The 24,401-nt window shown below is 40.7% G+C and overlaps 1 protein-coding gene across 2 annotated transcripts in view; it reads right to left on the bottom strand.

Annotated features, from left to right (window-relative positions):
• LOC111576659 (potassium voltage-gated channel subfamily D member 3-like) overlaps nucleotides 1-19,779 on the bottom strand; it is a 91,539-nt gene extending 71,760 nt beyond the window's left edge. The window contains exons 1-2 of one of the 2 annotated variants that reach the window (XM_055010992.1): nucleotides 19,322-19,779; nucleotides 17,302-18,472 (exon numbers count right to left, since the gene is read on the bottom strand). In XM_055010992.1, the coding sequence (XP_054866967.1) occupies nucleotides 17,302-18,404 (1,103 nt within the window). In that variant the 5' untranslated portion in view covers nucleotides 18,405-18,472; nucleotides 19,322-19,779. The remainder of the gene's footprint in view (nucleotides 1-17,301; nucleotides 18,473-19,321) is intronic. The other variant, XM_055010993.1, reaches the window with a different exon arrangement.
• Nucleotides 19,780-24,401: the final 4,622 nt, after the last annotated feature.

Genomic DNA, 24,401 nt, shown 5'->3' with positions numbered 1-24,401 from the left:
AAAACACTAAAAAATTAATTAGCTGCCACATAAATGTACCAACACATGAATTATGTTGCATTTGATTTGTTGCTGCACAACAATTTCACACTAAAGCCTAAATACTTGTAATCCCACCGTATCTCACAGGCGCTGGTCATAGTGATCCTCGTGTTTATGCTGGATTTAAATACAATCAATACCTAATACATCCAAACAAGGAATTAATGGCTTTTTAAATTAACGCACAGACAGTATGTGCAGCAAGATGTACGGCTTTCTGGGCTGTGCTATGCTCATTTACAGCTTCTGAGCGTTACAATTACATCACACTGACCTAGGATTAGCCAAACAACACAATGAGAAAAATAAATCTTAACATTAATGAACACAAACCTACTTCACGGAGAAAAGATTTTAGCAATTGAAAGTGCAAAATCCTGAATACTATAAAAGTTTTCTAAGTGGCAGAAGATTAAAGTGAGACGGCACTAAGATATCTGCTGTTGTAAGTCTTATGACATTACTTTGACACTATTTAACTGTCCTTCTCAGTTAATCAATCTCATGGTGAATACATTCTAAAATGAACCGCATACTCAAAAAATTTTTTGTCTTGTTAAGATGTCTGTATGGTGGATTTTGTATGCTGGAAGGCACAACATGAGCGAGATATGCAGTCAAAAACACAGATTCAGATTTCTGTATCAATATTTTCATTCAGAATCAGCACCAGTTCGAACATGTGTGGCTGAATTCCTCCAGTATTACAACTTTCCAATGTGTGGTGGAGTTTTACAGTGTTTTACAGAGCTGTACGTCAGCTGGTATGCTTAAGCTGCAGCGAGAGAGGAGGGGTGGTTGAAGACAGAGGCAGGGACTTCATTAAAAGCCATTTTAAGGCAGGAAGGGATTATTTCCACAGGAAAAAAAATAAATTCTAAATATACAGCTTTGATACACAGAGGTTTTTAGGGGTTTAATCAATGACCGGATGGGGATTCTAAAGCCTAATGAAGGCTTAACAGAAACAATCATCCAGAGAGTTGGTTCTTGTCTATTCAGTAATGACAGCACCTGAAGTCAAGACACGAATACAGCTGTGGAGAAAGCAACTGTTCTCATGTGAGAATAACAAGCCTTTGAGAGGCTTCTTAGACTGCAAGGACAGTGAAAGGTCATCTTGGCTTCGAGATCAACATAATTGGCCTCCATAACAGTTCATTCACATCAAGAGAGACGTGTCATTTTGACGTGGTCACGAACGGAGCTGAGTTCCTGCATGTCAGAGGAGACCGAGCCTTTCATTGAGGCTTTGAGTCTGGTAGAACATGATCATTTTAAAGAAATTATGAATTATTTAAAAAATAACATTTATTTACACTTTGAATTCCATTATACAGTAACTGTAGACATTTTTGCACAGTGAGCAACACTTGGCAACAGGGTCACTTTGTCAATGAAAGACAGATTCAAACACATTTAATGAAAGCCATGTCTAGAGATGGTCATGTTTTTTTTCTTGCAAAGTGCATAATGTAATCAAAACAAAAGAAACAGTACAGTATGTTCATGTATACAGGCTGCTAATCATTTTTAGTTTTTAATCAGACATCACCAAACAGGGAATGTCAGTTTATTACTCCGTCAACAAGGAATGCGACAGAGTTATGTGACGATTGGCATACGTTTGTCTGTTTGTCTATCTGTGCCCAACATTACTCAAAAACGGACTACCAGATTTGGATGAGATTTTCAGGGAAGGTCAGAAATGACACAAGGACCACCTGATTAGATTTTGGCAGTGATGTGGCTTATAGTCTGGATCCAGATTGTTAAAGATTTCTGTATCATTGCGAGATAGCGGCACAGCTTCACTGTAACTATGACAACAAGTGAACATTACATGAGCTGCCTGCTAACGATCACATTGCATGATGGTTGCAATCCTGCTACAAATACACCGCTCCTTCCTCTCTACTCCGACACCACTGCACCACTGCGTGCCCTCCTTAAGCGGATCGGGTCACAGGCCACTGCGCCTTTATCGGTGGTCTGAGAGGTTACAGGTGTACAGCTTCTCCACACAGTTTACGCCTGGCAGGGAGAATGTCGTGGCAGACCTCCTCTCCAGAGCCACACCCAGCTCCGGGCCAGGCATTGCACAGGACCCCTCAGAACCAGAACTGGTCCTCATGCTGCACACGCCCCTCCAGGCAGCTGTTTCCCTGCCGGAGCTTCAGGCAGCTTCTGCACAGGACCCTGTACTCACTCAGCTCTGCACTTTCATCCGAAAAGGCTGGCTTGCCAGAATCCCGGAGGAACTAGCACCCTTTCATCGGGTCAGGGGCGACCTCTCTTGCTGGAATGATGTTTGTGTGGCGAGAGGGCTGTGCGCCACAGCAGGTTACAGCACAACTGGGACCAGCCACCTTTCGCCTGGCTGACTGTTCACATTGGCATGCCAGTCACCTCAGATGGGTGGCACCACCACCCGCCTCAGACCAGGCAACAGCCGCTGATCTTCGCCACACAGATGGGGACTGGGACCCTCCCAGTACACAGGCAGAGACCCCGGCTGGGCGTTTCCCCGAACCAGATGTGCCGGCCGAACCTCTGCAGCCTGGACCCCATCCTGTCCGGGTCTGCCGGAGGCCTCCTTACCTCAGAGACTATGTTACAGACTTTTAAATCTTAATTAGTGCATAGCCTGTCATGTGGCAGAATAATCCACAAGGCTATGTAGGTAAGCCAGTAGTCCACCTGGTTTATTCAGTCAGGTTGGCCGTTCAGGCCTTAATGCTGTTTTGTGCACTTATGAGTTCTTTGCCTTATTACAGCTGTTGGATGCTTTGAAAAGGGGGGGTAAATGTGGCATACCACCATAGACTGTGGTGTGTGAGAGTCACAACAGTGTGATGTGACTGCCGGAAAGTGTCCAGGGTTAAAATAAGGAAGTGTGTGTACAGTGCGCCAGCACGTAACGTAAATAAAGCCGCCATAAGCACACAGTCGCCGTCCGTGTTTTATTGGACATAATAGCCACGTCAAATACACAGCTGAATCAAATAACAACATGGCATCTACATATTGCTACACAAACGCAACATCTGCACTTTGAATTTCATCAAACAAGCTGGAATTTTATTCATTTGCTGGCCTTCCATTATGAACCAGTGTTGACCATCTGCAGTCACTATGTTCAGCAGCATTCTGAGAGGCACATCTGGTTCATTCTTCAGTATCTCTCCACTCTTTCAGTCCATTTCACGTGGAAAATCAGTGTCGTCGTTCACTTCATTTTATGCCCACAGCTTTCTTTTTTTTTTAAAAAAAAAAAAAAAAAAAAGCACAGCTGGAGACATTAAACAGTAAGTTCAGGTCAGGCAGTCAGACTGTCACCTTACATACTTTTAATGGCAGCTGTTAATGAGTGCAGCTGGGGTTAGGAGGTTCGTTGTTACACAGTGCCAGAGAACATCCAGCTTCAGCTTATATGCTGTCAAGGGTTCAAGCAGTTTCTCAAAATGATTCCCTGTTATGTACATTAGCATGTTGTTGTCACTTTTCAGCCACAATCACTACAGCACTGCTCTGCTACATGTCAACATGCACATTTGTCATGCTTAACGCTTTATAGAGTTAATTCATCTTGGGATAGTTTAAAAAGTATCTAAACTGGCATTTACTTAGCTGAGATACAGGATTCATTAAAGCATGTTATGTTATATGTATATATAACTTGAGGATGTGGTTATATATTGTTGTAGATTGTGCACTAACAATAGTCAGTTTCTCTCCATTTATTTTTAAAATATTAATATGAAATATTCTTCAATAGGCAATCAATTATCAAAGTATAGCATTTCTACAACATGCAGAAATGCAGACCTCTCAGTGTGTGATCACCTATGACATCCTATTGATGGAATTTGAATTTATTTCGACATTTTGCCCTTTATGGCTTTTGCAAACTTGCAGCTCTACATCTTATTGAAAGAAACAGTTGCAGAGTAGAGATTTCTGGCAGAATTTCACCCACTTTGAAAGTGCTCAGAAAAAGAAAAATGTTTTTAAGGGTCAAATGCCTTGAAGACGAAAAAGGTCAAAAGTCCAGCAACACTTGTAGGTTCATTGGATCGCTGTTGATGGAGTTTATACCCTTAACAAAAACTTTTGCAGCAGCTGTAAACAGAAAACACATTGCTTCCTAAGCACACATAAAATGTGCCAGTCTATAAATGTTTCTAAATTTTAACTGCAGCTGTTGTTTTATTTAAAGGTTTGTCTGATATTTAAATGACTCTTTACAAGCCTGGGGAAGAGAGAGAAACGTTCTCTGCAGTAACTACCACCTAAATTATGTGTTGTGCTTTGCATTTATGATTTTACCGTGGACCTGCCAAAGCAGTATTGTGGACAAAGCATCTTGGACAGCAGGCCTGGGATGACTCAACCTTCCTCGCTGGGAACACGAGCCGGGTCTACAGCTGCAGGAGCCCAACTAAGGGAAGCTCGTTGCTAATGCACCATGAATTCATCCCTCAGTGTCAATGCAGAGTTCGAGCGTACATTCCTGAAGCGTGTTATAAAGAACATCCAGAGCAAAGGCAATTGGATACTCCATCATAGCACACCCATTTACAGCACATGGAAACATTTTTGGTTGTACCAACACAGTCGTTACTCCACACCCGGCCTACTCACCACACACCGGACCTTGCTACCTCTTCCATCCATCCATCCATTATCTAAACACCGCTTAATCCTCATTAGGGTTGCAGGGGAGCTGGAGTCTATCCCAGCTGACTGAGGGTGAAGGCAGTGGACACTCTGGACAGGTCGCCAGCTATCACAGGACCACATATAGAGACAGTCACACTCTCTTTCACACCCATAGACAATTTAGAATCACCAATTAACCTCAGCATGTTTTCGGACTGTGGGAGTAAGCTGAAGTACCCAGAGAAAACCCACACATGCACAGGGAGAACATGCAAACTCCATGCAGAAAGATCCCAGGAAGTCCGGGACACGAACTGGGGATCTTCTAGCTGCAAGGTGAAAGTGCTAACCACTACACCACTGTGCATCCCGCTATTTCCTCCTCTTTCCCAAAATGAAATTCAGGATGAAGGGTGACTATTTTGTGACAATATAGAAAATTTAGTGACGTCACAGATGGTTTTTGACATCCTTACCGAAGTGAACTATCAGGAAGTGCTTCAAGTGTGGTGGGAGCACTGGGAGCAGTGTATTACTACACATCAAAGGACACAGCAGTCAAATTGAAGTCAGAGTTTATAGATTTTTTCACACACGTCGTACATAGCAAGTGTCACTTTTATACCCAAAGTCTACATCAAGTGAGTCTGACGAAACCACAAACAGCGTGAAAAACAAAGCTAAAAGTGATCAGATGACTGTCTTATTGTTCAACACCAGAACATTATTGTGGTAATGAGATCAGATTAAGGCATAATTAAACTAATAACTGCCCTTGTCACTTCTAATTGCTGCTTAATTGAGGTAAATAAACAATCACAGTAACCCTTCTCCTGTCATTCCCTGATGACGCTGCAGTGAAGGGGCCACACTCCCCTTCAAAACAATGCACCGTGTGTCTTCATTATAACAAAATAGCATGTCTTTATAATGCTGATTACTTTTGCTGTCCAATCATAAAGTTCCTTTGGGATAAGGGTTGTCATATCTGGCCTCATGAATGAAACACAACCACTGCGTCACGTTCAATTTTGATACTGAAGAAAAAAATACTTGATTCATATAAATGAAAGTAAACCGACACTGCATTTTTTTTAAACTTACGCTGAACTCTGTCTGCATATAAATTGATATTTAAAGGTGATGTGAACAGGGAGCCGTGAGACTGTATCCTAGAGCTGCATTTGAGACTGTAATGGAAAACATAAATAAGCATGCCGGTATTATTTATAATGTCAGGTAGGTATATGCACCCCAGGGTTAGACAGGCAACACACACACACACGAAATGCAAAACATTCACATACATGGAATTTGAATTTGTTCAATATGGAAGGCCCAATCAAAAGTTTCTTTGTTTCTCGCACTTCATTGTATTTTTGAGGTATCCTTAATTAACCTTGACCGTCCTGTCAGACACTAGAACCGTACCAGGTCCTGTTTCCCTGGCTATGTGCTCCTTCACAGCACATTGAAGGTTATTAGTACATTTTCTTTACCTTTTCTCTAAGCCGAACCCTTGCCAGCTGTGTAGTGAGATAAGGGCCAAGAATCTAAAAATAACCTGCTCATTGTGGGTACAGCACATAGTGTGTCATTCAAGGTTCTTCTTTGTGCCCCAATACAAACATCTTGAGATTGCATGTTGGAAACTCCACTAGATAGCATCACATCTTCTCGTCTCCATGCTGCCTACTTGTCTTCCTTTGTTATTTTCAAATTTGATGATCATTCACCTCACTTTTACCTTTTTCCCAACTACTTGACATTCTTTCTTCAGGCTCTCTCATCCATATCTTCTCATTTCCTTCCAAATATTTTTATGTCTGAAAATTCACAATTTTCCATTCTTCTTCTATGCTTTCCCTGACTCCTGCCTAACCTAATTTCACATCATCTTCCTACATTTCCCTTACTTTGTTGACCTTAGCGTGCCAAATCCAATCACATGTGCTCACTCATCTGAGTCTGCGTGCCATCACTCCAAGGCCACTCACCTAACAGAGCACAGCAGACTTCCACTTCTACTTCCACTCTCTCGGAGGGTGACATCATACACTAAGCTTAGGAAACATGTTATGGGCAATTTCACAAATTTGCAAAGCAGGCAGCAAAACACTTATTACTTTACATTACCGGAGAAGACGTGTTAAACTTGTTTAAAGGCACTAAACAAATTATCCTGTTGCTTCTTGTCACTAAAAAATGCTGGCAGTCGCTGCTAAAACATACCCACAAAAGCAACCGTCACAGTATTTGATGTGGAAGGTGGGAAGGAAGATCAGAGACGCTGACAGCTTTTGATTACAGCTTTTTCGCTAAAGTAAGCTGACATGAAATTTGTTTCATCCAGCCTTGCAAAACATGTAGATCTGCCGGTCTTCTCTTCTCCAGTGTTCTGTTTATATCATGATGACAATTAAAGGAAAGAAATATAATAATAATAATAAGCTTCTGTATACAAAGAAAATCCCACTGTACCATTGCCGTCATGTTCTCAGACTACGTGAGGAGAACATTTGCACAAACTGTACTGGTTTAAAAAAGCAGCTGGTGTTAACTGTATAGTCTGTAGTGAGTTCAGTGCTTTGTTGTTGCGAGTCAAATATTAAAAACAATCATTATACCTGGCAACCAGAGAGTTCGAAACAATAGGCTGGGAAGAGGAAGAGAGATGAAAGAAAATAGATAAAAGGGAAAAAATTGGAGTCCGGTGACAGCAGAAAACGAGTTTGGACAGTTCTCTCTTTTCAAGCTGGATTGCTCTGAAGATGGATAAAGGACGGTTCAGTGATGCCAAAATTGGCTCTTTTTTTCAGATGAATGGTGTCATAAAAGAATAAAACAAATGAATCAAAAACTTCGGAAGTTATTACAGAGTCGGTATGTGGATGGTGCGAAAAATCAGCTTAATTTAGAGGTTGGGGAACAGCTGGAAACACCTGTTAGGTAACATGTTCTAAACCAATTCATTCAATTACATGATAAAGTCAGTCCTTATTTGTATAAAATGCAGCCATTTGAAAGCTTCACTCAAATGTGTTCATACTTACTGTACTTCTATCTGTTGAGTTTTGACCTCTGGGTTTTATTGATATAAAGGACTTTGAGTTGAAAGATAAAATTATCAACCAAACTCTGTTGAAAAGCCAACCTTGGTCGAATGTTAAATCGATGCAAAGTCTGTGTAAAAGATTGGGATAATTACAGAAAATGGAAGGTCATCATAAAGGTGTGGATGAGTGAATCTCCACAGCCGTACTGTGGACTTAGATCTGAATTTTGTACATAGAAGAGCTCTTGTGGGATGTTAGAATATACTTTTGCATTCCTTCAATGTGTGTGTGGTATTTAATTTGTCATTGCCAGTCAACAGCTGCCCTAAACACCCAAATCTAATTACTGAATCATTATAAAAAGAAGATAACATCATATATATACTTGGGGTAAAAGTAAACTTTTCTGAAATGCATTAGCCTGAAACATAAAATGAGAGACAGAGACCAGGCGGGACTATTTGTGTTTCCATCACAGCCACTGCTGGAGCTTGTCAGTGTGACTGCCACTCCTGTGCCCACATCATGGTTTATGCAGAAGCGACACGATCTGATGATGTGACGGGTGATTTTTTTTGCACACACGCTGCGCTGCTGCTCCACCCCAAAAGAGAACTGGTGGAAGCATGGATGCGGGTTAAACGCAGTGAGTGAAAACACAGCGCAGCAGTGTTATCAGCCAATTTCTCTTGTTTACCGCCGTAAAACCCGAGAGGTCAGCATGTGAATGTGTGGATATTACGTGGTTTTAGTATGTGTGTTGAGCACACGGTACGCTGGGAGAAAGCTTTGGTCATTTTGCCACACCAGTAAGAGGAAGAATGAGAAATAGCAAGAGAGAGAGCAGAGGTCGTTAAGCTTGCCAGACACCACTATCCTTTGCAAGTTTAATTCCTTTTAAATGAGTTTAGGTGTTAAATGAACCCGTGTAGGAGCTAAATTAAATTCCAAAGCTATCATTAGAAAGGTTTCTATTAAAGAGTCTTGTGTTGGGAAATTGGACGCAAGAGCATCTTGGCCCGATAAAGGCAGGAATATTTCTAATTTCGTACAAGCTGCACTCATTTTGACCCTGGGGGTTCAGCAAGGCAGCAAAATAGCCCATTAATTCTATTTGAAAGCAGGCAGCTATAGAAAAAAAAACACCACAATCTGTAACCTCTGATGATTTGTGTGAGAGAACATTCCCACTAACAAACTATGCAGCACTACATCCCAGCTCTGTTTCAGTCTGGCGCAGGGATCCTGAATTATTAACTAAACAATGTATGTCATTCCAGAATTAATTGGCATTTATTACTTCCTCAAACATTATCCAACTCCTCACTTCTGTCAGTGGTTATCCATTATTAACTGTAAACACAATACATCTAACCCACAAATACTAGAAAAATATAAATATACTCAATTACAAAGCAAATCAAAAGCTATAAACCAAATGCCAGTTCTGTTTACATATGCTTTAAAAAATAAAACTCTCAGACTGTTATTTCAGTCCCACCGTGACAAGCTTTGTTCTACTCGCTGTTAATTAATCCCTTTACACATTACTGGTGCCGAGCTAAGAATGCAGTTAAGAGCACCTTTCATCAAAATCAGGTCAGAGATTTTCTTGATTGTCACCAAACTCACTGCTCCAGAGATGTTTATTGCAGTTTCACAGTACCATGCAGATCAGTGGTGACGTTAGACAATTAACCTCATTTACAATGTTTTCAAATTCAGGCCGAAGAAAAATTTTTAGACAAAGAATTCATGGATGCAGCTTATCAGTTGAAGAAGACCAAGCTAAACAACAATGTTCATGTGCCAGCTTGTCTGCTGTCTATGCGATCACATATGTTGTGAATTACTATCACAGAAATAACACAAGTTCAAAAATAGTAACTATAATTTAGAAAATACTTCTGACAAATGATTCAGCACTGAAAGCAAACGCTACATATTCATTTGTTTCAGTGCGTCAAATGTTAAGTTTTGTTGTTTTTTTCTGTTTGGAAGTAAATCATTCAGTTCTATTTTAAGCCGCATGATTAGTTGATTAGTTGACAACTGCTGTGGATGATTTTTACCATTTTAGACCAAAAAAACTAACTGACAAATGAAGAAAATAAATGTCTCATTAATTGACAATGAAAATGATAGTCAGTTGTAGTCCTAATTCTAATCCAGTACAGTAAATTCAGCATATATATCTTGTTACTGTCCACCGGCAGTGAGAGTGAGAGGGACAGTAAATCTGGCACATGCAACCTATCTAACTTTGCCAACTAGCTAAATATCACCTCGCCAGAATCACAGACTTTAAACCAAATACCTCTGGGTTTTGGACTGTTGTTTGGATAAAAAAAACTTCCTGATGAACTCACTGTGGAAACTTGTGGCAGACTTTTCTATTATCCGTGGACAGAATAAAAGGACAGACATTCTTTGTTACCTATGTGGGCTTCAGGGCTGCACAGACTTTTACTGTATAACTAGAGCATCACAGATTCACTGAAGAATTCCTTTCTTGCTTTGTCAAGAATAAAATAATGATTACCTCCTGCATGGATGTCTGCATGCTTATAAATGCAGACACTGTAACAACTTTGAAGAAACACCCTAGAAAAGGCATTTTTATTTGTTTGTCTTCTTCAGCCTGCTCCTCTTCATTTCAATCCACCGTGCTCCTCCACAGAGTTCTTGTGAGCCCAAAGCACAACTCTTCTGACCTCTCTCATCCTGACTTTGGCCCCTAGGCCCAGTCCACTTTGTCTAATAGAGATGTTGAGCAGAGAACGCAGAGGGGAGCGAGCTAAAAGTCTCTCTGAAGAAAGAAGCAGATTATATATAGCCACTGATTAAGGCAGAGATGGGAACATGACCTACATGCATAACAACATTTTCTCTCACTTTCTGCTACAGAACAAGCCTCCGTCCAGGACCAGGACTCTACAACTGGGAGAATCACTCTAATTATAACACCAGAGTCAGATTTCAATGCACACCTCATTAATATTTCTCTCATTATTGGGTTAATAATGTTTTTAGAGGCGCGGGAGACGTGGGAGAGCCGGTGGCATGCCAGTGAACCTTGGCTTTAAGTGCACCCATCATGCAGGTAAAAAACGGCCGCTCTCATCCATTGTGTTTGGATCGTGTATCAGATAATAGTTGGAACTGCTAACTCCCTTTCACACATAGTGCCTGTGTTCTCAAAATAGCTGCTCCCATGGGAGACTCATGGGGGATGAAGGGAGGAAAGTGAGGAGAGCAAGACAGTCGGAGGGAGAAAGCAAGCGGGAGAGAGGGCTTTCTCCTTCCTCATCAATCTTTAGGATCCTGTCCCACTGATGCCAGCGGCCTCGTATCCGAGCGGCTCCGACGGCGCCATCGTCGGCAGACAGCCGCGGGAGAGCAGACCTTGCTGGGATTCAATCCAGATCCTTTTATCAGCCACCTGAGGTTGATTTAACACCCCTATTCCTGGACAGTGAAAGCAGCTGATTATACATCCAGTCGGTCCCTTTGCCCCCTCATCTCCCTCAGCTCCAGCCCATTACCCAGAACTGCTGCGCTGTGCTGTCTCACGCAGGCAGGGAGAGGACGTGGGGAGGCAGGTCATAAAGCCAAGACAAGATCAAAGGCAATAACTGTGTATGTGTGTGAATGAATCAGCATCTGAACGCGTGGACTGTACGTGCTCATTGGGGTTATAACTCAAAGTCATTTGATAATCAAGACGTGTCAAATGTCCACATCAAAGGTTTAGAAATGTTCACTTTGCTGCAGAAGAAATAGTCAGAAATGTTTACACTTTTTGGTGTCTTAATGACTTATTAAAATCCAGACCTTTAACCAGTTATCCCAGATTTAACAGCATGTTCAGAGGCTTGCATTTTTGCGTATGGACTTCTGGGCTTCACAGCAGTTTAATGTGGGTATGATATCTGATTAATTAAATTTTGCTGTACTTTAAGGCAGTAACCATTTTACACTACCATTCAAAAGTTTGGGGTCACTTCGACATCTCCTTATTTTTGAAAGAAAAGCAGTTTTTTCATTGAAGATAACATTAATTAGAAATACAGTCTAGATATTGTTTATGTGGTAAATGACTATTCTAGCTGGAAACAGCTGATTTTAATGGAATATCTACATAGGGGAACAGAGGAACATTTCCAGCAACCATCACTCCTGTGTTCTAATGCTACATTGTGTTAGCTAATCATGTTGAAAGGCTAATTGATGATTAGAAAAGCCTTGTGTAGTTATGTTAGTATATGAATAAAAGTGTGAGTTTTCATGGAAAACATGAAATTGCCTGGGTGACCCCAAACGTTTGAACAGTAGTGTATCTTACATTGAACTAAAAGGCATGTCAATGATTTTAGACATGAGGATGTTTAGTCGTCGTGGGTATCACTTCAATCCAACCCTTTTACCTGGAAACGAGTTGCAATACTTAAAAGGTTGTCCTGAAATAAGGAAGGGTGTAACAGAATGATACGCATTAAAGGAAATGCAGGATTCCGTGGTTTGAAAGCTGATTCAACCTCAGGATTTAAAATCCAGAAGGTCTTTGCCATTCCTTTAATGTGTCTTCCACAAAATTCATAGATTTACCCTTTTGATAACAGTTTAGATAAAGTCTCAGTTGTATCAGCTGCAAAAGGGGTGAGAGTTTTCTACTGTAAACAGATGTGTGTGTACAGTACCTGCTGTTTTATGCATGCCCTAAATATCTATTTGTGATTTTTCAGACAGATACAGCAATTTCATTGAGATATAATTTCTAAAGTCAAACTTTAGTTAAATAGTGGCTGTAATACATGCGATGGAGCATTACCACATGGCGTACCATCAAAAGGATTTCTGTCATACAACAAAGACAGTCTCAACTTTTAAAACCATTAACACAACAGTTCACACCCAGACGTGTTGCATAATGTATGTCCTGAACTGCTGCCTTTTCGATTGGCTAATTGCATTGTTTCAAATCGAACCCAAATGTTTAGCCCTGTGAACAAGCAAATGAAAATGCTGATTTAAACTGGGGCACTTGCATTTAAGGTCTAGAGATCGCTGTCCCGTAGAGCTCAATTAGATTTTTAAAAAAAGACATACCATCACAATATTAGATTAAAGATTCTCTCCCAGGGTTTTTTATGTGCATTGACAGATGGGTTATTGGTGACCTCATCACCTGAGCATATGTTCCTTCAGCAGGTGAACAGATACAGATAGGACAGACGGGAGGGAAACGCTGAGCCTCATGAAAGACTGCTGGTTGTTCACTTGGAGTTGTTTTTACACATACATTAGTCCCTCTTACAGGACATTAAAGAATCTGGAGGGGATCGAATGAGCATGTACTGTTTTAAAGGCATTCAAACTATTATATTCTCACTTGCTCGCTTGTACGGCACCGCATTTGTGTTTGATTTTCTTCCAAACATATCAATTTGAAGTTTGTTCTGGCTGTTTTTAATCAAAGACGTTTATAGCGCAGTGTGCATGATATTCACATTCATGTCTGGCAGTACAGAAACAAAGCCCTTAGCATCACATAATTAAAAACATCCCTTCCTTCTGTAGTGCCGGTTAAAAGTGTTATATTTTTATGTATTAAAAACTAAATGGAACAACAACATTGAAGTCTTGAGAAATGAAGCTTTCCATTTGATTTCCTCCTGACTTACCTCAGGAGGTCAACTTTTTAAATGTTTATCTCCATTTTCACACTGTGACTCAAAGTAAATAAACAGACTTTTGTCCCAGAAGACTACAGAAAAGTTTGAACAGACAGCGTATATATACTTTAAAATTGATTTCAGACTTCGATCTGCTGCAGAATTATTACAGGCTTTACCATTTGTAATAAAGCCTATAGGTATTGGTTTCTGCAGAGAAAACATATTGAATTTCAACACTCACGCAATTATTGCATGAGTTTTGTACTGGCATCAGCTGATAGTTTTGCTGATTACAAGCAACTGTCCTTGGTTAGTGATGAGGATCGCTATTGTCACAGCTGTAAGATAGGCTCTCAGTGTTGCTGCCTATTGTGTGTCACACATAATGGCTGCACACTCCAACACATTGTTCAGGTTGACAATTTACATAATGCTTTCACCTTGGCATTTCTATCCTTTTGTGTGTATGATTCAAAAGATAGCATTTAAAATACACACAAAGCCACACACAAACACAAATACTGGAACACAGGTAAGGTCAGGCGGACTGTTCAGCTCTTTCACAGTACACAGAATAGAACTATTCTGGTCTGGAGATCCTTGCTTGGCATTTCATTGCATTTCCTTTTTTTTTTTTTTTTTTATTCATTCAGAGACAAATCTAACACACTGATCATAACCTGAAGAATAAAAAATACATTTTCCACAACTCCCGATTCTCAAATAACTACCAAAATGCCTTATGAAGGAGAAAAAGCATCCAGTCTGCAAGGTGAAGGTGTCACTATTTAATAAGGAGACTAAATGTACTGAAGCCCACAAGGACACATCATGAGGTACCTTGTTAAGGGTCAAATGAGGTGCAGCATGACAGTGCACATAATGTCCTGTTCACTGTCTCCTGCTAGGAGAGGAGGAACTGCAATAGATATCTATTAGACCTAAAAGATATTTCATTACTGTGAGAATTTTTAAGAACTGTAATTGGTTGGTAATGAAAATGCTCGTTGGTGGTTTTTCAAGTCTATACTTAAAAAAATGCTTACATACAAGAAACATGTTAAATGATGGGGAAAATCCCCCCAAAAATTACTCCTAAAAATCAACTAAAGTCAGAGAAAGACAGATAAAACGGTTGTATTCCAGAGTTGGTTACCACGGTGTGAATGCTTTGAGTTTTCAGACCGTTCCGAGCATTGAGTGCTACTGGTGGGAGAGAAACACAAAGGATTTGTGGTTTTTTGTTCTGAAAAGACTGTAATAGGCCTGAAATTAAAAAAAAAAAAAAGGAAGACTGAAAATGCATCAAATTATTCTGAAAAGCATTTAAGTCATCTGTCAAAGACAAACACCAAATATTCACTGATTCCAGATTGTCAGTGCTGCTTTTCTCTGCTTGATTATTTTGGAAACTGAGGAGAAGTCAAAACCTCCGGCTCTGGGAACTAGTGCGTGCACAGTATCTGCTGTTTTATGCATGAACTGGATTTGGTGAAAAGGATTGTTAAAACTACAGGAGAGTCAATGATTCATTCTGGTACCTTAAGCTTTTGTGATATGGGAATGAAAACCAAAGCTGATGTGGAGGATGTGATGTGATAAACACTGTATATCAGTTCAGCCTGTCATGATGATTAAACAAACACAAGCATAAACAAGCAGCACTGATTGATTTGAGAAAAATATCTACACTACCATTCAAAAGTTTGGGGTCACTTAGAAATGCCTTACTTTCGAAAGAAAAGAATGTTTTTTTCAATTAAGATAACATTAAATTAATCAGAAATACAGTCTAGACATTGTAAATGTGGTAAATGACTATTCTAGCTGGAAGCGGCTGATTTTTAATGGAATATCTCCATAGAGGTACAGAGGAACATTTCCAGCAACCATCACTCCTGTGTTCTAATGCTACATTGTGTTAGCTAATGGTGTTGAAAGGCTATTTGATGTTTAGAAAACCCTTGTGCAATTATGTTAGCACATGAATAAAAGTGTGAGTTTTCATGGAAAACATGAAATTGTCTGGGTGACCCCAAACTTTTGTACGGTAGTGTGTATGAGATTTTTTCTGACAGATTTTGCAATTTTATTAGGATATAATCTTAAAAGTCAAACTTTAGTTAAATAGTGGCTATGGAATACATGTGATGGAGCATTACCACATGGCAGACCATTAAAAGGATTTCTGTCACACAACAAAGACAGTTTGAACTTATAAAACCATTAACACAACAGTTCACACCCAGACATGTCGCATAACGTATGTCCTGAATTGCTGCCGTTGCGATTTGCTAATTGCACTGTTTCAAGTCGAACTTAAATGAACTAATTACTGACAGCATTTTTCACCATTTTCTGTAACTTCACAAGCAAGCAATTAATCAATGAACGGGAAAGATTGTGAGATTCTTTGATACTGTAAATAATCATCAGGGTTACAGCTCTAGACTTCGGAAGGTTTCCACTTATGTTATCCAACTCAGACTGTCAAAGCCTTATGTAAGCTTCAGCTGGGACAGCAGATTTTGTTCCTATTGCTTACTTTTATATCGCGTTGGGAAGGAATTTCTGAATATGAACAGGAGGAAGAATTACACAGACCAAAAAAAATTATTAATACAGACGAGATGTGCGAAAAATGTGAACCGATCCCTTAATGCTTCTCCTGCCTGCTGGTCTTAATAGTCCTTTGTTTTCAAAAATATATTTCTGTTACTCATCTGAATCATTGAAACCACCAGAATTATTTCTGAGTCATGCCAAGTTTCTCCATTTACATACACAGCATTATCTTCAAAGACAGCCTGAGTGAAGAAGTGATTTTTAGGAACTCATTCTTCAGCTCCTCCTTGTTAATAGAGCACTACACTCAGCCAAACTTAGGGAACACTTTCAAGTTCACCTTGCCATTCATGGCACCGAATCTCAGCGAGCTTGAGGAAAAAATTAAGAGCAGAGTGGAATCATAATAAAGGTGACAGATAATGTCTCATGGGACACCTCACCTCCAGGCATACAGAGGAGAGATCTCACTTTATAATGCAGTTAAATTATTTCCTTGCAAAGCGTTTTTTTTACGCTGAATACCTAGGCCATAAATATGGTGCTCCCGGTGCAGAGCATATTAGCAGAGAGTAAATCTCTCAGACATACAGTGCAAAAGATAGTCTCCTCTCTGTAAAAGAGATGTAACTGAATCACTGTTCATTCAAACACGGTAAGTCATATAGAGCCACCAGTGTGCAGAAGTGGAAAAATTATAAAGATTTTTTTACTGGATAATTATGAATTGACTACCTAATCACATCCAAATTAAGTATAATTTTCTGAATTAATAGTGCATGACGCTACAATGGAAAATCAACTGTAATTATTAATTTCTAAGCCAAAGAGAAAAAAATACAAAAATAGAAAACAGTCGACAGCATAGTGTGCGCACAAACCTGTGTAGTATCTAGGCATATATTTAATATTCAGACGTACTGTATGTATTCAGCCACCGTCTCCCTGTTTGGCAAGCTCTAAGTGAGGCAAACAAAATGCCACGAGTGCTTGTGCTGATAGATAAATGCTACACTGCCCACCATTACTCACACTGGCAGTCTCAAATAAGCTGTAGCGTACTGAAGTATGGGGGCAGGCTGTCTTGATGCTCATTTGAAATTCAAAGGGGTTTTCATAAATTATTCAACATATTAAAAAAAATCCACAAAAAATGCATCTATTGCATTTGCTAACAATCGTTTTGGTTCTATACAAATACAGCACAGGTATGACTGCAACGTGTACATGTGTAGGAATGCGTTTACCTGTATGTGTGGGTGAGGTGTGGCGGAAGGGTAAATGTGTCTATTACTCACCCCAGCGTCGTCATGGTGACGATAGTGTACCAGAAGGAAGCTGGGATGCTGGTGAACTTGCTGGAGCTGGAGCCCTTCTCTGCGTAGAACATGACTGTGGCGAAGATGATGATGGCCATGGTGAGCGAGAAGAGGAGGAAGCCCAGCTCTGAAGCGCAACTCTTGAGCGTATAACCCAGGATCCGCAGGCCCTGAGAGTGGCGGGAGAACTTGAAGATTCGAAACACTCGGAACACCCGCAGCGTCACGAAGGCGCCGCTCACGTCCTCGTTGTTGGTCATCACCAGGCCGATGTAGTACGGCAAGATGGCCACCACGTCGATGATGCTCATCACGGAGCGCATGAAGCGGTAGCGGCTGGGCGCGGCGAACAAGCGCATCAGATACTCCACTGTGAATATCATGACGCAGGCAGTGTCCATGCAGAAGAAGGCCACCGTGTAACGTTCGCCACATGGCATGTCTTTCTGGTTGGCGGTGGAACCACAGGGCACCGTCTCCACCACATTAGTGATGACCGAGATGGCAATGAAGAAACCAGTGACGTAGTAGAAGACCAGGGCCATGGTGGAGGTGTGGGGGTTCTCAAAGGCTCGCCACATCGTCTCTCTGAAGTTCATGTTGGGCATCTTCATGTCCTTGTTCTCCTCCTGATCATCCTGCAGCCGCTCCAAGTTCTCCCTCTTTCTGTCCTTGTACTCTTCGTAGCAGCAGTCGCCGATGATCTCGGGGATGATGCCAAAGAAAGTCAGCTCCTCGTCGTAGGCTGAGATGCACTCGTGACGGGGGTAGTGGAGCTTTCCCGTCCGGTAAAAGTTGAGGATGCTTCTGAAGGCATCAGGGTCCCGATCAAAGAAGTACTCCTTGGTTTCCTCGTTGTAAAAGAAGTCTTTCTCAGAGCTGCCCAGCAGGGTGTCTGGATAGCGGTCCAGGGTGGTTCTCCAAGTCTGAAAACGACGGCCGCTGACGTTGAGGATGATCAGTTCATCTTGTCTCTTGCTGTTGTCTCTCGGTGCAATAGGCATGGGGCAGTTGGCCACGGGCATCCAGCCAATAGCTGCGGCCCTGGCAAACGGAAGCCACGCTGCTACTCCTGTTGCCATTGTGAAGCAGAGTCTTGGAAGCAGTCTTCCTCACCTCAGACTGGACGGTCTTCAGAATGAACTGGCATCTGAAAAATATACGGCAATTAAAACAAATTAAAAATAAGGGTGAAATTGTCAATGTTTGCCTTCACGGTGCTCTACAAAACACAGCAGGAAACTATTCTGAGCTCCAATCACTTTTTCCCTTGATTAAATTTCCTATCACTCTCTGCAGCTTTTATTCAAATCCAACAGAATCTACCCAAAATGTCATCCAATTTCAAGGAAAAAGCTGATAAATGTCGACTAAAGCACAGGTGCTGACCAACCATGGCAGGTTGGCACATGCAGGTAAAAGAGGCTGATATGAAATTTAAAGTCAGCGCTGAAATCCAAAGCCTGCCGCAACAGTTTGCATGACTTATACAGATCTGTGGAGTTGTATTTGTGAGAAAAGGGGGGAAAAAAACATTTCCGTTTTGCATCCAAGCCCACATTTGCTCCAGATAGAGTTGCAATGCAATGCTGCTGATTAGTTAAACCTACAACATCAGCAGCATGATGAAATAAACAACCAGTTTATCCCGAACTGCATATTTAACTGACTGGTAGGGAGAAACACTGACTGAGACAAACCTGTTGAATGGGAATAAGGAGTGGACCTGCTCCAGATGTGATGACACCATTTTTTCATATTTCAATATCAAATTCAACAACTGAAATACTTACATCACCTGATCCATTAGCCATTATTAATAAACAGACTGTGTTCATGCATGTTCCATTCAAAACGTGGCTGCGTATCAAAGGCCTGGCTCTTCACATAGCTGCCAAATTCTAACTTCTGAGATCATTTTCTGCATTTGTTTAACCTAGACACGCTGATTTTGAAAGGCATATAAACATTTTCAAAGATGACATGCACACATACTCACCGAAAAAAGGTCGAGTGGAGGAGGGAACAAAATCCCAACTCTTCCAAAAAGAAACAGAAGAGTTCTCAGTCGTCAGTTACAAGTGAGAAGAGAAGAAGAAGAGCTCGGATCCATGCAGCGAGTTGAGGCAGCGATCAGCACCTCTCCACCTCCTCTTCCTCCTCCTCGTTCGATCGACAGACTCCTGCAACCAAGCGCAGCGCCAAAACGCGAACGAAGCGCCGGGATCGAGCGCTCCGAACGGAACCGCAAGGACTCAGAAGAAACGGTCTGCTGGCGGGGTTTGTGGGATGTTTTCTGATGGATTCTACATCCTGGCTTCTTTGTGTTTTTTGTACCCTGTCGGTGTTTGCAAAGTGAAGTGTGATGGAGAAGAGCTGCGCGCCTCCTTTTCCCACCAGCACAAAGTACAATGTGCGCCTCGTTCAGTGTTTCAGCTCCGAGTCATCAGTCCTCCTCCCTCCGCCTCACTTCACCAGCGTCTGTCACACACTCACCTGTCACTTCACATGAAGCAAATATTGCTTGGGATGCTGTATTGTTCATAATGACTACTACTGCTGTGATTATCCCAGAGAAAAACTCACATATTGTATGGGATTATTATTGTGAGGCAAGCACATATAGTCTGCATAAGAAAGTCTACACTCAAGCACCAGTTGGCTACAAGGACTTTACTGAATGCTCCTTTATGATGCACAATACCACATGGCCAGGTTGAATTTCTAGCAAGATCAAGGGCTGTTGAACCCCCTTCAATAGTTTTTTCTATGCTCAAATGCAATAATATGCCTCTTAATACAAAGGAACCCTGATTTTAAAACCACCACTTCTCAATGACTTGTTAAGGATGACAAACAACATCAGTATGTTGGGAAAGTTTCCCAGAGATGCTGTCAGAGGATAAAATAGGCATCATCCTTGAATCTGCATTCTTATAAGAAAACTAAAACAACTTGTCACACAAGCCATCAGCAACTCCTTTAACACTTTGAGAGATGGTTTTAACCCAACTCCACATCTGCAGAGAAAAAAATAAAGTAAAATCAGTGTTGGATAATTTGGCAAAACTCCACAATATGATTTCTGAATGACAGTATTTTTTTAATGTCTCACTTTCTACAATTTTCAGTGTGTGTCAGCTACGGTATGGCCAGTTTGTCTCACTAACCAGATGTAGGCTGCAAGTGTAAGCCTGCCATTGACCACTCATTTAGAGGATTTTCCCTTCCCTGCCACTGTCTGCCTATTACCATTTTCCAAATCCATTTCACTACGGGACACAATGATGACAAACTTAGGGATGGCAACCTACATACCTGAAAATTTAAAGTTTTGCACAAGATTTAGATCACATGTTAGGGCAGCTCGCAAAATTTTAATCACAGTGCTCATCTTCCTGCATGCAGTTGTTCCCCCATCACTGTTTCGAGGGAACACTGAAGCAGCATCCTTCACTTAGCCCCACCCAAGTGGATTGTGATTGGTTTAAAGCAACACATACAAGCCACAGCTTTTTTTTCCTCCAACAGCAGAGTGATGTGGAGTTGTAGCCAAACCTTTATGTATTATTTTTTTCTGTGCATGGTGAAGGTTGGGGAAAGATCATTGCATGTACGGCTGTACAGTCTGCTGTATGAACGCTGGTTTTGCAACAGTGACGACACCTAATCTCTGCACTCCCAAGTCTCACTTCTCCACATGAAGGATTTCACAAGGACCAGTACTTCAGTGCTAAGCTGATGCGAAATTCATGTTGAGTGGTGTCGACAAGTGCAGGTTGAACAACAGTTCTGCGGTGATTTGTGGAAAAAACATAAATCCTCCACACACCAAGAGTCATGCATATTTAGAATAGAATATAATAGAACAGAGTACACTTTGTTGTCATTGAATAATCAAAGTATAGACAACCCAAAGCCAGCATGAGCATTTAGAACAAAAACACCTCAAGCTTATTGAAGCAGATCAGTAACACGCATCCAGATCTGTGCACAGTGTGCAAGGTAAGCAAGTTTTAATGGTAAACTTTAATTTTAGTACATTTTCAAAAGGTTCCAACACACAACACTTACAAAGCTAATTTGATCTAATTTAGTCTAATCATAGCTCATAATAATAATGTTAGCTGCCCCTATCATTACCAAGTTGAACTATAACACTGTGTGTGTTCTGGTACATCGTGTATGCAGAAGGAGTTTATGTGGAATTATATTAATTTGACTTGATAGCAAAAATGTGAAATTTAAATGGGACTGACTTTCACCACATATAGAACATACTAGTTCTTGCATTGGTTCTGAACATTGGTGCTGGATGCACTTTATGAGGTGTAGACTTGTGCATTATGAACAATAATTATTGGGTTGCTCCAAACAGCGATACACATTAAAGCTATAAACAGCCCCTATACAGCGCCCTTTTAATGTAACAGCCTCACACTGTAATACTAAGAACTGCACTCAGGAAAAAAAAAGAAAAGAAAAAAACCTATACCTGCAGCTGTGAAAATGAAAATGTCATTAAATATAATAACACTTGAGTTTTTTTTTTTTTTTCAAATGGTATATGCAGAAAAAAGCTTGGTCTTATATTTGGTCATTCTGTAACAATCATTTACACAAAACACTAAAATGGAAAGCAGATGTAGGTAATAACAGAGCCTGTGGTTGCCATTTAATATGTTTTAATGATGAACATTCCTCAACAATTTTTCAATTAAATCAACTCAGAGCAGTTAAAATGAGGTAGAGCTTTAAGGGCTTCTCCAGCTTGGGAGCCATGTGGACAGTTATCTGCTTGGGTTTTAACCTTTGAGTGTACTGAATTATCAATGTACAGTATGTGTATTGAGTTGTAGCTAAAGAACTAAGACTGCCTGACATCTCTCTTTATTATTTAACACAGCCGCCGACAAAAAGAAATCTAGGCCATCCTTTCCCAAAGTTCGAACCATACTGCAGCACTGCAATATCTTTGTTTTTTACAATGCTGTCTCTTATAGGAGACTTAAGTATTAGTGTTAACTAGTGCTAAAAACTCCATCCGCCATCATTTTTCTTAAACAAGCCTTCTTCATCAAACCCGGGGAGTGAAGCGGAGAGTGGGTGTCAAAGGAAGCCCTATAGAGCCTCGCGATCGGCAAGGAAGAAGCTGCGAGCCCCACTGGCTCCTTCTATCTCACACTTTAATCCCAGGCAGCATGGTCTGTACATAGGCACCTCAGGGGACCCGCTGTGGCTGGATGAGGAAGGCCTTTGAATGGATGGCCTTGTGTGTGGCCGTTAGAGGGGAGAGGAAGAGGGGGAGAAAGAAAGGGGGAGAGGGAGGCTGTGTGGCTTTGGTAGTAAGACAGATAGGCTATTGATGAACACCAGTATATTCAGATATTCAGATGAAATTCTGGCACATCATGTAAAATATTCATGAACTGAGTCTTTGAACATTTTTTAAGTTGCTTGGTTTCGTACGCAAAGAGGCTTTTGTTTTATCCGTGGCCTTACAGCACTGTGGATTCCGAGAATGAAAATATTTTTAAGGTGCATTTCTTTTTTTGTCCTTTTTTGAATCCATTTTCTCTGCGGTGTAACCACTTGTTCTTCCAGCAAGTGCTGAAAACACTTGATGCACAGACCCACTCTGACACCATATCATTAAAGTTGTAGTCAGGGTGCACAAATTCGCACTATACTAACATCCACACACATCAATGCCTTTCTCTGCTTTACACAGATGTGAAAGAAATATTAGTGAATACAGCCATAAGCAAAAGAAAAACCTCAGATGAAATAATAAAGTTTGAATTTTTGACATCACCGTCGTCTGCTGCAGCATTAGTCTTTTATTTTGTGATATTTTTTTGTAACATATCACCTCAATCTGCCAAATGCCAATATACCTCTGTGTGTGCTGAGCATCATTTTTCCCACTCTTACTCTTTTCTGTGACATGTTCAAACCTCTGGGGTGGTAGTTGAACTATAGAGAAGAACATTTACTTACAGTTTTTCACAGTACTTTGCATGAGATGCTGACAGTAGGCGTTCAAACATTTTTAAAAAGAGAGGTCTTAAGAGAAAGAAGGCAATAAAAAAACAAAGACAGAACAAAATCCTTTCCTGAGAGGGAAACTGATATGCAAATGACTTAAACCAAATAATTATGTCAGTCAGTATTCAAATACAGTGTTGCTGAGGTTATGGAGTTTTGTTTATTGCAGCATATTTTCGTAAATCCTTGTTAATCCATCAGGGATTTTTTTTAACGCATCTTGCCAATTTTAACCCAAACTGTACTCCCTCCAGAGTGAGGAAACACAAAATGTTCGTCAGTGCTCATTTACAATAAATTCTTGAGTGAATATCAAATTTCCACTTACAGAAAGACAATAGTACATATCATCTAAACGTGCATTGATAAGGCTAAGTTTATTCTTTGCCATGCATCATCCAGCTCATCATCCACTTTCTGTTGACCAGAGCAAAGCAACAGCTCAGATTCAAAGGTATTTTTCATCTGACTGTCCTGCACCTGGGGCCATGGCTTGCTGACTGAAGCAAAGCCAAATTTTATGAATTATAGCCCCCTTCTCCCAGACGAGTCTCGTGGGAGTGCAGAACCTGATATAGCCTTTATCTGCTGCTGTTTATGTGATGTCCTGATTTTGATTGAGGCATTTAAATTAGATTTGACTGCTAAAATAACTGCATATATAGACGATTGATCAGCCATACGACAGAAAAGGCTATTTGGGTTTTTTTTCTCTGTTTCTACCCCACATGGTTTTCCATGGTTGCATGAACAAACACTTTCCCCTCACACTTCAGTTGCAGAATTAAGTCTGCTTGCTGGGGAAAAAACAAAATCCACAAGGTCTCAAAAGCCTATAGACAGAGTTCATGTGCATCATGAATAAGAACACATCTTGAATTCACAATACTCACTCAGCACACAGTCACCTTGACTTCACATTCATAGTCTTGATAAAGTTTAACTGAATGGTTGACACTTCTTTCACAAACTGCAGGCATGGCCAGCATGTAACTTGAGTCCACGCTGAAGTGTTAAATCATTTCCAGAAA

This window comes from Amphiprion ocellaris, chromosome 5, assembly GCF_022539595.1.
Source record: "Amphiprion ocellaris isolate individual 3 ecotype Okinawa chromosome 5, ASM2253959v1, whole genome shotgun sequence".
NCBI lineage: Eukaryota > Metazoa > Chordata > Actinopteri > Pomacentridae > Amphiprion > Amphiprion ocellaris.
The sequence above is the reverse complement of the archived record's forward strand: the minus strand, read 5'-3'. Positions and strand labels throughout refer to the sequence as shown.